Source organism: Corvus brachyrhynchos, unplaced genomic scaffold, assembly GCF_000691975.1.
Source record: "Corvus brachyrhynchos isolate BGI_N302 unplaced genomic scaffold, ASM69197v1 scaffold52, whole genome shotgun sequence".
Taxonomy (NCBI): Eukaryota; Metazoa; Chordata; class Aves; order Passeriformes; family Corvidae; genus Corvus; species Corvus brachyrhynchos.
In genome coordinates, this window is record NW_008237221.1 from 1253098 (window position 1) to 1270433 (window position 17336).

The 17336-nt window shown below is 37.9% G+C and overlaps 1 protein-coding gene across 2 annotated transcripts in view; it reads left to right on the top strand.

Moving 5' to 3' along the window:
• RBM33 (RNA binding motif protein 33) overlaps nucleotides 1–17336 on the top strand; it is a 90738-nt gene that overhangs the window by 20043 nt on the left and 53359 nt on the right. For both annotated transcript variants that reach the window (XM_017728906.1, XM_017728907.1), the window contains exons 7-9: nucleotides 2074–2282; nucleotides 4070–4382; nucleotides 9579–9637. In XM_017728906.1, the coding sequence (XP_017584395.1) occupies nucleotides 2074–2282; nucleotides 4070–4382; nucleotides 9579–9637 (581 nt within the window). The remainder of the gene's footprint in view (nucleotides 1–2073; nucleotides 2283–4069; nucleotides 4383–9578; nucleotides 9638–17336) is intronic.

A 17336-nucleotide genomic window follows, 5' to 3' on the forward strand; every position in this document is an offset into this window, starting at 1 on the left:
GGAAAGAGAGTTACTCTTTTGCAGCATAGTGGCACTGTTTTTCCCCATGGATGTATGGGAAGTAGTGGTCTGTTTTTCAGGCAGCTCAAGTTAAAGCTCACGTTTGCCCTTTCATGCTTGTGGGTTTCTGAAGAAACACAACTTGATGCAGGTGTGGGGAGGAAGAAGACTTTAAATCAGAGCTCTATTTTTCCCATCAAACCAGCTTTTTTGATCCCTGTCTGACCAAAGATGGTGGTTGTTGTAGTTCCATATAATGCTTTTGATTGCTTTGGGCAAGAGTACATTTGTCTTAATTTTTGTCAAAAATGCACATTTGGTACTTAAGATTTGAGAGATTGTCGTTCCTTTACTCATTTTAAGCATTCTGTAAGATTTTCCTGATAAAGCCTGATTGTTGTGGGCTCTGCTGTGCAGGTGGCTTGAGGGCAAAGGTAGCATTTCATGAGAGTATCTGTTAAGGTTTTATGCCATTTAATTATGGTGTCAGAGTGGAGAGAAAAGGAGGTAGGGAAACTTTCTCACCACCAACATGCAGAAATGAAATAGGAAACTGGGAGATCCTGGGCTTTTAGAAGTCTGTCATGTTTGCTGTGTTCTTACAGGCCATCAGCAAGTTCAGAACTTTTAAAAATTGAGAAGCTCCTGCTTTGTGGAGGTGCTAAATATTTCTGAAAACTGGGACATGCAAATTTACAGTCATTGCAGCTCAGTCATGCAGGTAGTTTTTGTAGCCAAGTAAGAACAACTGCCACAGAGGGAATGCTCAGTGCTCACCCTTTTCTGCCCTTCTGTCAATCCTCAACTTCAAAGATTAATAGAGATTACTTATGGAGATGTTTAAGATGGTGGTTTAAGTAGCTTTGGCCTTTAGACTCACAAGAAACTGTAAGAGTTTTCTAATTGAGTTTTATATTCTTGGTGGAGGATATCTAGTGGTGTGGAGATGTAGTAGTAGTGTCTCATGCCACATACAAATTATTTTTATTCTGATATTCAGGTATTATGACCGCTGTGTAGTATTGCAAATTATATATACTATATTAATTCAAAATGTTTTTGTCAGGAGTGTGTTTGTTTTTAGTGGTTTAATTTTGCCTTGTTAGAGGCAGAAATCAATGGTAGGGGTAACAAAGGATCTGACTGGCACATGGCAAAAGACTCAGCTGCATATTTGAGTTAAGGTTTATTATTCATTTTAATTGATTGAAACCTAGTGTGTGGTACGGCATATACTTTCGTGGTGTGTTTCCTGAAGTATGTTGTAGACTTTTTCTGTATTTTCAAGTAGTTTCATTACCTGGGTCTATTACCGCATCATTTCTTGCTTAATGTTGTCAGCATTGTCCAAGGTTTCAAGAAAATGTCATCTTTGTTGGTTACCATGTGTTCTCTAATGTTTACCTATCACGTGAGTTGGGTGGGTGTTATCAGCAGCCATGTGTTCGACTTGAGCTGAGCACAGACTTTAATGTGTGCTCTCTCTTTAGTGGAATTATCACTTGTGAAGTACAGCTGGTTCTTAAACCACATACAATAAAATGAAAATTAAGTAGTTATGTGCTAGAAACACACTTAAGCAAGCAGAAAATCCTCCTTCGGAACAGGCCAATGTGCAGAAGTCTGGTGGATAAAATCTGTTTATGTGGAAGACTCAACAGATCCTTTACTGTAAAGTTTACTGGAGATTCATTGTCTTGCCTGACATCTGCAGATAAGTGAGATGTTAAAGATAATGGAACTTTGAGAGGAGCCATAGCCTCCTCTTAAAGAAAAAGGCAGATTTCAATATACCATCTTCAAAAAGAAAACAACCAAACCTTTTTGTTCATGTTTGTTTCATTTATCTGCTGCTTTTTGCCTGTGCAAAAGACACAAGTATCTGTGCTCTTTTCTTTAAAAGATGTCTTTAATGAAATGTTAACATGCCACCTAAAGGAGATGAAAGTGCCTGCAAATTTTGTGTTAGTTGCAGGGATTCTTCTATAGTTCTGGCACTGTTTTATTTGCCATTGTGTTTTCCAGCTTTTCAGCGCAAAGCTAAAATATTTTTCCTAATTTCTCTCTCAACAGAGCTTTCTGCAGAAGCCCAAGCAGCATTACGTGAATTTGAAGAGAGGGAAAGGCAGCTTAAGCAGGGACGATACGGCTCCAGGAGAGGAGGGAGAAGAGGAGGCTCAGTTATGTGCCACGGAATGGGAGAACAAAGGAGAGACAATAATGATAGGGGAAGAATGAAGGATCACAGGCCTGCACTGCTGCCAAACCAGCCATCAACAATGGTACCTTTTAATCCTTAGTATTCTTTGAGCATCCTTTCAGGAAGTTGTGGAGAAATACATTTTAAATCATGAATCTTTGCAAAGGTGGGATGTATATTCTGCCTTCTGCTCTTTCAGGGCACTGTTAGGAAATGTGGGCTTTCTGTGATGTGATGATTGTAAAGTGTGTGCTTAGTCCTGTTACTGGCTTGAGCAATCTCAAGGCCTCCAAATGAGAAGTGGATTTTGACTGATAGATCACAGTCAGACTTACCTGCTGGTTTGCATGAGGATGGAGGAAAAACTGAATTCCTCTGAGATGTCTTCTACATGCAACATGGAAGCATGTTCAGTCTCACATTATTCATAATAATGTAGTTTAAAAAATGATTCTGTAAAATACTTCTTGGGTTCTGTCGGGATAATATTTTTGCTGATACTTTTTAAAAAAATCCATTTGCATATAAGCTATGGTACTGTGGAGGTAAATAAAACCCTAGACAGTAATCACCACTTCACTACTAGATAAGTTATTATTTTGGGATTTCAAATGAAATTTAGTTTTGTTTCTACTTTATTTTTCTCCCCTGTGCTTTGTATCGCAATCTAAGAGACTTTACTTTTTCCATCAAAAAACCCCTACAAAAACCAAAACCAACTGTGGCAAGTGATCAAGAGGTCAACACTTATTTTTGTTCACTGTTATAAAATATACTGGAAGCTGAGATTGTAGAACAAAGTCTGTAAATGTCTTTTCAGGACAAGGTCATCTGTGTAAAACAAAGGTGATTTTTTCCAACAGCAGTAAGTAGGTGCTGGTCACTGGCAGGAGTCGGTGCATATCTCAGCGCTTGAGAGCCCTGCAGTAGAGTATTTCGTGCTTTTCAAGCATTGAAGGTTGAAAACTTTTTTTCTATTTTGCTGCAGTCCTTGCAAGCTATTTTGATTTTAAATGTAAATATTTTTTGTGCTCATCACAGTGACTGCCTGTGCACACTATGTAGCTGCTTTGCTTTATGTGTATGGCTGTTGAAAGAAACAATCTGTCACATCCTTGTTGCTAAAAGGTTGCCTTTTTGGGTTGCTTCTTGCACTGCCATGGAAGGTACTGGAGTAGGACTGATATCTAGTATCAGTGACTTCAGAGGCAGAAGAATGTCTCTGGAAAGAAACAATATTTTTTTTATTAGCACTGGTTGTTTTTGAGAGTTGAGCAAGAGACTTTCTTGTGTGTTAGGGAAGATAGCTTTGAAAGGTATCTTTAAATGAGTTTTTTCTTCAAGCAGTATGGATAGTTGTGCTGCACTGGTATCTGAGGGGTATTTGAATTTGTGCTGTACTGATATCAGAATTTGTATTTTGACCTCAGTTGATGGTGCTAGGTCTGTTATGTCAGGCTCTTTTATAGATGAGACAAAAGGTAGTGGATTTGTTTGGATGCTAGGACTCAGATTTCTACTGATCTTCACGCACACCTTATTGCAGTTGATAACAGTTTCCACTGACGTAGGCAGAACCCTGCCATATGAAACTAGACAGTTTCACTGTTAAAAATGAGTGAATGTCTGCATTCCCTGTGTGTTCCTTGCTCTTTGCTGTCCTCTCCTTCATATGAATGTTCTCGATTGCTCCTTTGCTTTTCTGTGCTGATGTTTTTTAGTGGTTCCAGTTGATTATAGGAAAAAGAAGTTTCTCTGTTCATAATTGGCCTTAATTGTTCTCCAGAGATGTCTTGGTTTTGTGCTCATTTATGTCAAGATAATTTTAACTTAAAAGCCTAGTGACTCTGTTCTTTTGTCTGACTTTAGACTCACTCACAGAGGTTAATTCCAACACACCAGCAACCTGTTATGAGTCTGTTCCAGCAGCAACAGCAGCAGCAGCAACAACAACAACAACAGCAGCAACAGCAGCAGCAACAACAGCAGCAGCAGCAACAGTTACAATCTCTGCTTCCTTTACAGCATCAGCATCATTCTTCTCCTCCTCCAGGGCTACATATGCCCCCTCAGATAGAAACGCCTCGAATAATGATGACTCCCCCTCCAGTGACACCTCAGCAACCGAAGAACATACACATAAATCCACATTTCAAGGGGACAGTAGTGACGCCTGTACAAGGTGAGCTTTCTGAACACCTTCCCAGTCATGCAAGCGTGACTCATCTCATTCTTTGCCAGGGATGGAACAATTTGTTTGTTTATCACTTCATGGAAATGTGCTTCAGGCTGCTCTTTTTTTCATGAAGCTTGAAACAAATGTTTTGCCAGAAGTAAGACAGAATGTTGTTGGACTGTGGCCAGCTGAACAAGCAAAGCCTTTTCAGCTTTTATCATGTTTGCTATTCTAATGTAAAGCCTGTGAAGAGCAGTGAAAATGGAAACTGAAAAAGAGAATGTGTGTTTCAAAAAACAGTAAGTGTCAGTTTTCAAAACTAGGGAAGTACTGCAGTTTGTACATTTCCCAGGACATTCCAACCATTCGCAGAATGACCATCTACCTGTTTCTGTGAGAAGGTACTGAGGCACTCCTTGCAATATAATTGCTCTGTGAAAGATACCAATTGCTGTCCTTACTTAACAAGATAATGGGCCCTCAATTCTCCTTTCAGGGCCACATCTGTAATTGTTTTGATTTGCAAATATACAAGTGTTTTTTCCCTAAGTTAACACAAACGTTCTTTGGGATACACTTCTTAGGGTAGCTCTCAGCAAAGCTGTTCATGTTACTGCTTATTTAGGAAGTGTTTAATCCCAAAGAAGGTTAAAAAAAGAGACACCTGCATAGCTCTGATTTCTGATTATGTTGGGACAAGACAGACTGAAGAAACACATAAATATTTATAGATATTTACCATTAGTTTTTCTCTATTTTTTCCCCTTCACATCAGAACTCCAAGCCAGTGCTATCTTTGCTTCATTTATTTGACCAATGAAAAACAGGAATTTGGCAGGGTAGAATATGGCCAGTATATGGAGGTCTGTTGTGCTTCTCACAGATGGCTCTGTAGTAGCTGTGTCAGAGAGCTTATTTTGCTTTTCCCTGTGGTGCTTCCCACCAAATTATGCGTGAGGACAGATTATCTGGAAACACTCCAAAAGACCCTTTACTCTTGGATTTGTGCCTTCTGTGCATTTTTCTAGTACTACCAAAGTAAGTTACTGTTTAGTGAGTAGCAAAAATTGCTTTTACACTATTCTAGATGCTTTTTCTCTGTCCCTGTGAAATAGTACCAGACCTTTTCTAGCTAGGTAATCAAATGTGATCATAATGCTGGGAATGGCTATTGAGGATTTTGCCTAATGTCAAAAGTGTACCAGTGTGTTTTCTTTCTTTTGCCTGAGGAGTTTTTATTCACATTACTGGGCAGCTTCAGGCTCTTCTCAGCTTTACCACTATGTCTGTGGCACTGTGGCTGTTGCAGGTCTCCTGCTTGATCTTGTTCATAGTCTGTTTTTCAGTCTTCATTTCCACAGAGTTGTGTACCTCCTGCAGGTTAGGAGAGCTTCAGTATTGGATTTGTAAGAGGGATGGGGGTTCTTGGATTTTTTTTAGATCTTACACCTGCTGACTTTATGTGCACATTCATTTCTTGGCTTGTAAAAGTCTGGGGGTTCTCTTAGACTGAGCAGCCCTGGAGAAGGAGTGATTGATTGTTGAATGGTGTTAAAACTTGCATTCAGCAAGGACATTCTTTGCTCTGTGTATTGATGGCAGCTGCTTCGTATGAAATCCCTTTGTGCCATTCATTCTACTGAAAGAGTCCTTAGCAAGACTACTGAATTTTTCTGCTAATAGGTATGCAGCATACTGTTAAATACAATCTTTTAAGTCACTGTAGAAATTTAATCTTTTTGATTAGAGAGCATATATTGGAAGCTGAGTCTCCTGCAGTGACTGAGAGTAGTGGCCATCTCAGTCTTAATTTGTAGCAGTACAGTTATGTTACAGGAAAGTAAACTTGCACACCTAAGGAAAACATGAAAATGTGTTGGAAATCAGATAATAGATAAATGAGCATAATTCTAAAATCTTCAATGGTGTTTGCATATTAAGGTGAATTTTAAAGCAGTCACTGCAGGCAAATGGTTGATAGACATTCCAGTGTAGGGAGTGCTGTTCCAAACTTTCTCTTAAAAAATCTTCCTTTAATCCATCTACTTGAAGCCCCAGTAGGCAGAGACTGGTGGTTGACAACATAAGGATGTGTTTCACTTGCAGCATCATTTCTTTCAGGGTACCAGGAAGGATGAAACATCAGATTGACTTTGTTCTTGATGATGTCCTGCCCCTTCTTGGCTGAACATATTTCCAGATACATGAGGGCTTTTACACACTGGAGAATACAGTCAGATAGGTGCAAAGTTTATTGGGATTCGGTTGTTAAAAATGTGATGCCTGGAAGCTAAAAATGCCATGTCTGGAAGGGCATGATATGCACACTTAGGTTCTGGTAATTTTAATGGTGTGCTGTCATGTTTTAGTGTAGACTGGCATTTTTTCCTCTCTAATTTTATGGCAGGATTAAGCTCACACACTTCTAATTGTCAGCACCAGGGACACTTTTCCTAACTGCAGATCATAGAATACACTTTTTAAACATTTTTTTTTTGTTTGAGTTAGTCTGGAAATGCATTGAATATATCAGTATTTTCTAAAATAGACTCAAACCTCCTGTAAATTGTTACGAAATTTTCATGTGAATAAAATATCATGTCTGAGAGCTCTAGTAGACAGCTAGTTCAGCCTGAAAGGGAGTTGAAACACTGTTGAAGAATCCCATCATTGGCTTATTCCTTTGATGTTTCAAAGGCAAATCTCTTACAGTAGCCACCATCTCCCTGCCCAGCCTTGAATCCTGATTCAAAGAAATAGTTACTTTCAAGTCAGTTTTGTTTCAAATGAATTGGTACTATTTTTAGTCTTTGAAGATTCATAAATGATTATGAACTTGGTCTACTGAGCCCCTAAAAGATGAGCCTCTGTGGATATCTGCTGCAGGTGTGTGCAGTTGGTGTTCAGCTGTGGCTCCTGTGGCATTTGAATCCCATGTCTGTTGCTTGTCATATAGTTTTCTCTTTTCTTTGTATCCTATTCTGTAAATTAGTTCTGAGTTGTAAGTAGTAATTTTTGCTGAATGCATGTCCAAATTTGAGTATGATCAATTTATTAGTGCTGGAGGACTGTACGTAGATGTACTGTGAAAATACTGATTTAACCTGTGATAATAGGTGTTGCATTTTTTCCCCTTAAATGTTTATACCACAAGTAACTATTTCAAGGATACTGTGGTGCTGCCAAAACTGACATGAACTAATGAGCAGTTTATGGCAGCTCAGTATGCCATTTACCTTTTGAAAACTGTTTGGTGTCTTGGGAGAAATCACATTGTAATTCTCCTGAATAATCGGTGTGGGAGTTGCTTCTTCATCTTTTCAAGTATAGCATTGGAATTTATAGCAAGAAGCAATTTAATCTTCTTAAAATAGTCTTACAACATGCTGTGTATTATTTTTGAAGCATACTTTTCACACCTATGGAATATTTGACATCAAGAAAATGAGGGCTTGAGACTTCTCTGCTGCTCAAGCAAGTGTCCAAGGATTGAAAGGGCACAGAGTTTAACTACTACCTTTCATGAGTATTAAATTAATTTGTTTAAAATATATGAATATGTAAATTTATATGCTACTGCTGGAGGCAGGATATTGAAGTAGACTTGAGTGCTCTGTTCAGTTGACATTTCTGTTTCCTACCTCATGCTATTTTTCTCGGTGCCCCTCTGACCTGTAATACCTGATCTATTTTAGGACTAGGTCTGTCAAGAGCATCCTATCAATTTTTTCCATGTGGCCATGGCTGTTTGATACCGACAGATGTTCATTAGAGGCCAGGATGAAACTATTCAAGTCATCTTCTGGTGTAATGTGATACAAAGCTTGCACACAGTCCTCCCGTGCTGAAAGACTGCTGCAATTAGTTTACCTCATCAGTCTCTGAACCAGCAAACCACAAGTACTTAACAAAAGTGGATGGAAGCCAGGCATGGACATGAACTGAAAAAAACCCACTAATGTATTAGTTCTTGTGCCTTGGTTACCAAGGGAGAAGGGATTTTTGAGGCATCTGAGCAAACTTCTGTGCTGGGGAAATGCACCCAACTTCGTTCTCAAACTAGCAGCATTTCTTAACATCTTTCCTGCTCTGAAGTGTAACACAGTAGCTGTCTGCAAAGTCAGTGTATAACCCTGCCTGGAAAATGTTTTCTGTTGCTTTCAGAAGTGCTTAAAACAAATGATAGAAGAACCTTACTAAAGGCTTTTAGTAAATGAGCAAACACACTCTCTGTAGTTTAAAATGCTTTATTTAACTTCTCTAGGCCTTTTGTTTAACATGGAAATGTTTGTATTTTTAACCACTTAGACAATTCTGAGAGGAAATAAAAAGCACACTGGGAAATGGGAAAGCTGTCATTACACTTTGTGTTGGGGATTCAAATATAAGTTCAGTTCTCAAGGTGATCCAGCTGTATGTACCACTTTGTGCTTTTTGCCATAACATTCAGTGAATGTTTTGGGAAATCGCTTTTTGTGACTAGCGTTTCCAAGTGCAGTTGTGAGGACAAATCATCCATGTTAATCCCCCTGAAATACTAGTTTCTGAGGGTTTTTTTCTGAAAAAGGTCTCCTAATTCTTGTTGGTGTCTCTATGCAATCACAGTCTTTCATCTGAGATCAGCATTCTGTGATCACAGTTGCACACACCACTGTGGTGGCAAGGCCAGATCTAAGTAGTTTTTGTGTGTTGTTAATCGCAGCTGCCTCATTTTACCCTCAGTGATTTTTACCAGCAGTGATTTTTACCACTTAATGTCTCTAATGTCCATGCTTTTTGTGGTAGCTTGGTGGTGAAACTGGGAGATGCCTTGGAAATGTTGAGTGGTGTGAAGTTGAGAAGGCAAACTAATCATATATCCTTCCATTTGAAACATGAAATTATTGTTAGTGTCTCTGTCAGCTTTGTCTAAGAGATGTCTTTGGCTGAATAACTATTCTAGTTTGCCTTCCTGCAACAAGGAGCAATTTAATTCTGGAAAATGCAGAACTAAATTATGTAAATTAACTAGGAGAATCCTAATTGCCCTGTTGCATGTTGCAGGGGAGGGAACGGTTGCTCAAAGTTAATTGTCAGAACTGTGACATGTGAGGGTAAAAGTAGCAGATTTTAATCATGGCTTTTTATTGCAACTGCTTTTGGAAATAACTACAACAACTGTTAGGTAAAACAAATGGTGTTAAAAGGTGCTTCTTGTTTCAGTGCCCTTGCTGCCAGTTCCCACCCAGCCACGACCTGCTGTAGGACCCCAGAGATTTCCTGTGAGTAGCAGCTGTTTCTTCTTCTCTGATATGGATAAGCATACATTTGCAAGGAAATATTAATATAGCAAATAAAAGCTGTTCCAGTGAAATATAATTTTAAGGATTTGTAAATATTGACAATACATTCTGCAGTTGAAAATGTTTGTTAAAAGCTTAAGGTCAATGGATTTTTGAGAGTAGAATTAATTCCGTTTAACTGTAAAATTGTTGAACCAGTCTCTCCAGTGGGAAAGGCGTGAATGCATCTTGTCTTAAGGAATATGGGCTTCATTTTATTACTTGACTCTTTCTGTATAAATAGAATCCTTATTTTATTTGATGTAATAAAAGGCTATTTGAAATAATCCCTAAGCTTAAAAAGCAGTAATACATATTTATTGTAAAATGCAGCAATCATTTTCATCATTACTAAAGGTATTTCAATGCCCTCATGTTTTTTATATATAAAAATGGAACTGGCATTGCATGACCTTGCTTTCTTTTATGTTTCTAATTTTGAAAACAGAGAAGACACTTAGCTGCTTCACTAGGCTAATTTCACTTCATAATTTTTTTTAACTCTTTGAATGGAAAGAGTACATGCTTCTGGAACTTTTCTTATCATTTCACAGTTTGGGTTATCCTAAATTTCTAGTTGAAATGGTTTGCAGAGTATCAAAATAAGCAAAAGAAAATCTTGCTTGTAATATTACCTGAAGTATTTTATGCTTCCCAAATATATAAAACACACAAAAAATATCCTCTGTTGATGTGTGCAGGGTTGAAGGAGGAAAATAGGTGTCTAAACATCTGTGTAGTATCACACAGTAAGTTACTGGCATAGAGATCAGATGTGTTGGAAAGAAACAGATTTCAGAAACCTGCTGTGACTTTTGATTGCCCAGTGCAGAGCTGGTTGTTTTTAATGCAGACTATTTTTCATACGGAACATGTAGCTGAGGAATTGTGATGTCTGTATTTTGCAAAGAAACAGTCTTTACATTTCTGCTTTCTTCTGTGAAGTCTTAAAAGGTTAAGCAGTAAACCCACAGTTTCATTAAGTAAATTTGTGTTATATTTTATCTTAAAATATTTTTGAGCTATTTTTTTATTAAAAGTATTGTGGTTTTCAGAGAAAATAGTTTTCTTCAACAGCCTTTAGTATTATGGGGAGACCTTATTTATATTTTGAAAGTAATTTTAATTGCTATTTTTTATGAAAACCAGTGTCTTGCATTTGTTATTCTTTGACACTAAGTTGATTTGCCAGTAAACACAATTTGGGATGGAAAAGAAATTGGACGATAAGGAATACCTGTGAAGGCATTGTAATTGGCATCTTTGAAGTGTGTTTACATCAGTGTAGAAAAATTGGAAATTATTTTTTTCAAAATTGACTGTGAAATTAGATTTTAATTCTGTTCACTTTTGAGGTTGCAAGTTGAGAAGTACTGCAAACCTAACTAATCTATATGCAACAGTTTTTAAAAGGGAATAAAGTAAATAGAACACTTTTTGGTAGGACTCTTGCTCCTTTAGCCTGCAGGAAAAACTTGACTACTTGCTGCCTTTTTATTTATATAAGCAGTGCACCAGAAAAGAGTCAGTGTAATTAAATTTTCATAAGGAGGAGGAGGGTTGACTTAACTAAGAGGATCTGGCATTGTCATTTGGTTGCCCTGACTGGTTTTTTTTCTACTTCAGCAGTAACGTGCTGCATGACTCTGAGAAAGGGGCTTCATCTTTCCATGGCTTACTGAGTTATAAAGTGGACTTCCCTTATGAAGTACTTTATAAATTTTGCATAGGTTATCAGTCATATTAGGATTAGGAATTAAGTGTCACTGTGTACATATCTCATGTTTGTTTTATTAAATGTAGTATGTTAGCTCTTGAGCTGAAGACAAATTTACTTTCTGACTCTAACGTTTTATCTTCAGAACTACCTTTTTTGCTGTTACATGTCAGATGCCTTTGTGCCATTATAATTCACTTGTTTATGTATAAATGTTGACTTAAAGCAATGCAGCAGTGGTTAGACAATTTTGACAAGCCACTTGAAAAAGATCAAAGACTTATTCCAGATTACAGTTCATTCAGCCTTTTCTTCATTGTATAAAGAATCTCTGGATATGTAATAACTTGAATTTGCTCTTTTTTTTAGGATTGCATAATCAAAGGATAATAGTTAACTGATTTTTCTGATTGCTTTGCTTCTAAAAGATGGTGGGGTTAGAATTAAATATTTGCAGTCTGCTTTCCCCTTGAACTTTGAACTGGGTGGTTTCTTTTGATTGAATGTGGCAGAGGTGGAAACATGAAAAGTAATGAAATTCTTGCAAGAAGAGACCAGAAGTGACCAGTGCCATAACTGAAACAAAATTTCTCTGAGTTCCTGTCTTACCTAGGAGAGAAACCTCTCAGTGCAGAGAGCCTGTGTGCTCCAAATATGGGAAGAACTTCAATCAGAGCTAGTCAATTGCCAGTCATAAATCTATTGGAAACCAGGTGTTGCTAATTTAGGGCAGATGAAATGACTTGTAACCATGTAATGGTTAATTCTTACAACCTTCTGCAGAAGGATGTAATTGAAGGGTTGAACAAAGTTGTAATGAACATGCTAACGTATGGCATGAGACCTAAATTATAGGAAATAATGTAGTGCTATGTCAGGCTAGTGTTGATCAGGACTGAACCTGCTTACAGTGGGGACTGATTAAATTCCCTTAAACTTGATTCTCAGTTTTAGTATTTCAGGGTAGAGCTCATTGTTCAGTTATTTCTTTCTTAAAACTTAACTTCTGGAATGTTTAGAGATGGAATACTGGAAAAGATGCAAGGGAATGAATCTGTGTTGCCTACATAGTTATTTTAACACTTAGAGTAATCTTGAATCAAGCAATCAAGTTGTCTTATCTGTTACTCTCCAAGTGTTTGACGTGACTTGGTGTGAATGATGTTTGAGAGCTATATGCAGCTGACAAGGACTGAATAAATGATGGATCTGAGGTGTGTCACAGCTGAGAAACATGGTGAACTTGTGGGATATAGGAGTTAAGGATGTGAATTCTGCTTGCCTGAATTGCACAGTACTCGTGGCTGTAGTTTATAGTAATCCAGTCTTCAAGCATGGTTTGAATTAACTTGGAACTGTGCAAGTGCCAAGTGCATGTTTTCTTTAAACAGTTTGAAGAATAGATTAAATAGCCTCTTTGGCAGAGTCCCGTAGGTCTGGCTTTATCGTCTGCCTTTGCTTTAATGTGGTTAAGAGGCCTTTTCCCGAGTTCCTGTCCCGGTGTCACAGTTGGTATTTCACATTCTACTTTGGGGACTGATCCATTAAAAAGAAAGTCGCAGAAGACTTTATTCACAGACTGGTCATATGGATCTTCTGAAATTTTCATGTGTTTTCTGAACGATTTACTAATTCTTGTGGATGCCCCAGTACAGGGACAGAGCTGGAGGGTTTTATGTTACACAAGAGGGACCACTGTGATTCCTGTCCTTCATCCTGTGTTTGTTATCTGGGCTAATTTCTCTTTCAATTCCTGTGTTCTGTGAAGAAAGATGGGGTAAAACAAGGGAAGAAGAGTTTAAATGGGAGAGGTATTTCTAAATGCTTTATATGAAGGCTGCTGCTAACTGACTATTACGGAGGCCAGGGCATTAGTGAGTATGAAGCTGGGAGTTAAGCTGATGGTCCAGGTTTTTTTATTCCATGTCTGAAATATTTCAGTGTTTGCCTGAAGAAAAATTTATAGAGGCTTTTGGCTTCAAACATCATTTATTAACTTCATGAACACTGAAGCAATACCATGTGACACACACATGCAATATTTTACGGACATACGAAAATGAAAGGAGTGTTGTCATGCCCGCTTCAGGATGGAACGTGGCAGAGGGAAGGTGTCAGTGTTCTTCAGCCAGAAATTGTGAGTTATCCCTAGTATCCAGGTTTGTGGAGAAAAGGAAGCTGGGAAGAGCCTGCCTCACCCTGCTGAAGGTAGAAGGGGATTCTTCAGGTCTGAGGCTGCTCCCCCTCTGTCCATGACCCGGACCCTCCTCTGAAACTGCTGCTGCAGAGGATGCAGAGCCTGTTAATGGAGCTTGTATGCCTTTTGCCAGGAAAACTTTCAGGAAGTTGGGATAAATTCTCATTTAGCTGTTGTTCTTAACCTGTTACCCTGGATGTGGTGTGAGCTGGGCAGGTGTCCAGCCCACTGACACGTTTGGTCAGCTTTGGTCAACTTGAGATTCAGAGCGAAGGGAATGCTCTGAAGTGGCACCAAGCACAAGATACAGTGGCACCAGTGTCTACCTGACTAATTTGTGCCAGGAAGGCTTTGTTATTTTTTAATGCACAAAGCTTTTTTTCTTTTGATAGGACACCTTAGTGCCCTGGGTGGGTGTGTTTCAAATAACTGTTGGATTCATGTCTGAAAAAGTTGAATTGTAAAACATAAATTATGTTTTATTCAGTATTTTTAAGACTTTATTAAGGTGACTTACCTCAGGCCCTTGTGAATAGCATATGTTGTATGTCTTTTTGATTCCCAGGGAGTTTTGACATGATTTGTTTTTGGAACTTCTTTTTAGAATAATCTTTATCTCAGAGCATACATTTTTTTCCTTTAAACCTCAAAAACTTTAGTAAACTTTATATTCTCATTCAGCATGCTGCCACTTGATCTCCAGCACATTAGGTGGTGTCTCAAATGGATGCTGTGAAAGGCAGTTGATTAGCTTTGATTCATTTTTTCCAACACTTCTGGAAACAATAGTTTGAATTCTGAGCTTTCAAGTGTTGTTTGTGTTCCAGACACTGTTTTTAAATACTTCTTTATGATTTCATCTGTGAGAGGTTTTTAAACAAGGGACCAATCATTGCTCAAAACAGAAGTTGCTGTCCTTTATGGTCACTTACTTGAAACATTTCTTTTAAAAAAGCAGCGTATTAGTGCTATACAAATTAATTCTAAAAGGTACATTAGAATACAGCTTACTTATTTTTTCCCAGGTGATTCTTGGACTGACATGGATCACCCCACCACCATTTAACCAAACACTGGTTGGCTTAATGGTATTACAGTGGGCCTGGGTCTGTGGCTGCACCACCTCTTACAGGATGTAGAGGCAGAAATTTGCAGTGCTTTGAAAACAAAACTCCTTTGCCGTGTGTTGTGGGAAATGTGAATAGGGAGTAGATTTTATCCCAGTTGTTTCAAATTCAGTCATGAGTTGCTACATGTGAGTAAGGGTTTTGTAGCAATTGTTATTAATGTGGTCTCATATTCTGCAGTACTCACAGTATAGACTAATTATATAAATATCCCTGCATCTGACCACAGTCAGTCATTTTAAACTGATACTTAGTAACTCATGTGTGTTTGCAACGGTACATATGTAGGAGACAAACTGTTAATGGAAATAAAAAGCCAATGTGAAAATGATTCTCTTACTTCCTCACAATTATTCTGCTTTAGCTATGGCTTCACTATAATGAGTAACAGTAAATGAAATTTTCACTCTATCGCTGTGTAGTAGTGGCAGATCACAGGTAGTGTAGAAAGCATTTTGTTTTCATTTAACAGGATACATGGTATCAGGTGGTGTTGATTGACATTTCTTGGACAGCGCTTTGCACAGCATTTCATGCAAATCATGTTTGAATGAGACTGCTGCATCAAATTACATTTCTTTCAGATTATAGCCCTTGCAGATGTGAGACAGAGCTTGTTCAGCAGCTGGCAAAAGGCTTTGGTTTTTAACAGGTACTGTTTTCACAACTTGACTGCAAAGCTCTGTAATTACAGCACTTAAGATAGTGAAGGAATGATGGGCTCTTTCTGTTATCAGATCTATAAGTAGTAGCAAGCAAGTGCAGCATGAGATCCCTCCAGCTGTCAAGTATTGTCAGGCTGCCATAGAGGGAATGCAGTTTAAAATGCAGGTGACATAATACCCAACATTCTCCATTTGCTAGTGGGCTTCTGATTAATCACGATTACCATACATTATCATACCATCAAATTTAATCATATCAATGAATTCCCATCTGCAGGAGGAGCAGCAGCAGCTAAACATGATGGTAACAGCTATTAAATAAGAGAGAAATAGCTGGTTTCTAAATGCAGTAACCCTTTAACTTGTCATGCTGGCTGCAGTGTGCACGTGCTCTGTAGACAGTAAAATAGAGCAGCAAACTTGTGCATTTATATTTTATAGTTACTGTCATTTATTCTTGTGTTAGGTGATTGGTGTTTAGCACAGCCAGGCAAAAACTGTTATAGATTTTATTTTTTCCTGTGTTAATAATGCTAGATTTTCTTCAGTCTCATCTTTACTTCCTGCTAAACACAGAATCACAGAGGCTGAGGTTGACCTCTGGAGGTCACCTGGTCCATCTCTGTTCAAGTAGGGCCAACTGAAGCCAGTTGCCCAGGAACACACGTGGATGGCTTTTGAATATCTCCAAGGATGGTGCAAGTGCGCAGGCATCCTCAGAGTAAAAAAGTTTTTGTTTATCTAGATATATAGGTTGTACTTTGTTATTTGTATAAATGCAATGTGAAGCTTTTAATGCATTGTAAGCAAAGCACAGATTTTTATCAAGGCAAAGAGGTAAAAGTATTATGCATATGCTATTTTGCCATTAATTAAGTACTGTTAAAGAGTTACTTTGCAGAAATCAAGACTTGTAAAGAAATCCAATTAAAATATACAGTCTGCTGAGTACAATGCCGTAAGAGTAGTCTGGAGCTTAAACACGGAATAGAGAACTAAAATGTATCTATTATAATACCAGAGAGTATTAGGTGATAGTATAGTGATCTTAGGCTATTTCACTGAGATGAGAAAATGTCCTTTTAAAAGATAACTCAGTACATTTGTGTCATCACAATACAAAAAAAAGTAAATCTATAAACTGGTATTTGTTCACCTTCTGTGCCTTCAGTTCTTGCTAATTCTTTAGAATGTGAAAGGGGAAAAGCTCCGTTTTATTATAAAACAGTAAGTCACTACTGTTCACAAAAAAATGAGGCAATTCAGAGAGATATTATTGGTTGACTGTAGGATACCCAAAAATGAATAAAAAGCATTCAGGCTGTCTTACCCAACACATGAATAGTACCTGCAGGCATATTGGGAACTCTTGAGTATATAAAGTTCTCACACCAATGTGTTTGTAAGGTCAGAGATGTGCAGAACACCTCAAAAATGAGATTTCCTTACAGAATTAAAAGTTGTGAATCAGGTAAATTGATTACTAAATAATCAGGTCATTTTCAAAGTCCATGTTAGCAGCAATTCTGATTTTTGTCTTCTGTAAATCTGGCTGCTTCTTGGCTTTTTTTGTAACAACCTGAGCATTTTTTGTTAAAGGGAGGAACATCATCCTCAGGTTTCATTGAAGTTCTCTGACTTGTAGGCCACCAAGATACACATAAACACTGTGATAATACTTCCAAGGAGTAGTCTCTGGGAAGTCCAAGGGAAAGGTGTAAATTTTGTTAGATCTTATCCCATTGATCCTGAGAGCAGGAGGGGTCCAGTGTTTCTGGGTCCTTAATTTTTTACGCATCCATAAAACTGTTAGCTTTCAACACAGAAAATATGGAGAAGGATTTTACTGTCCTTTAATAAATGATTATCAAATCCTTATCTCTTAAGGGAGATGTCATTGTTTTAAATGACACTTCTGTCCCTTACACTCTTT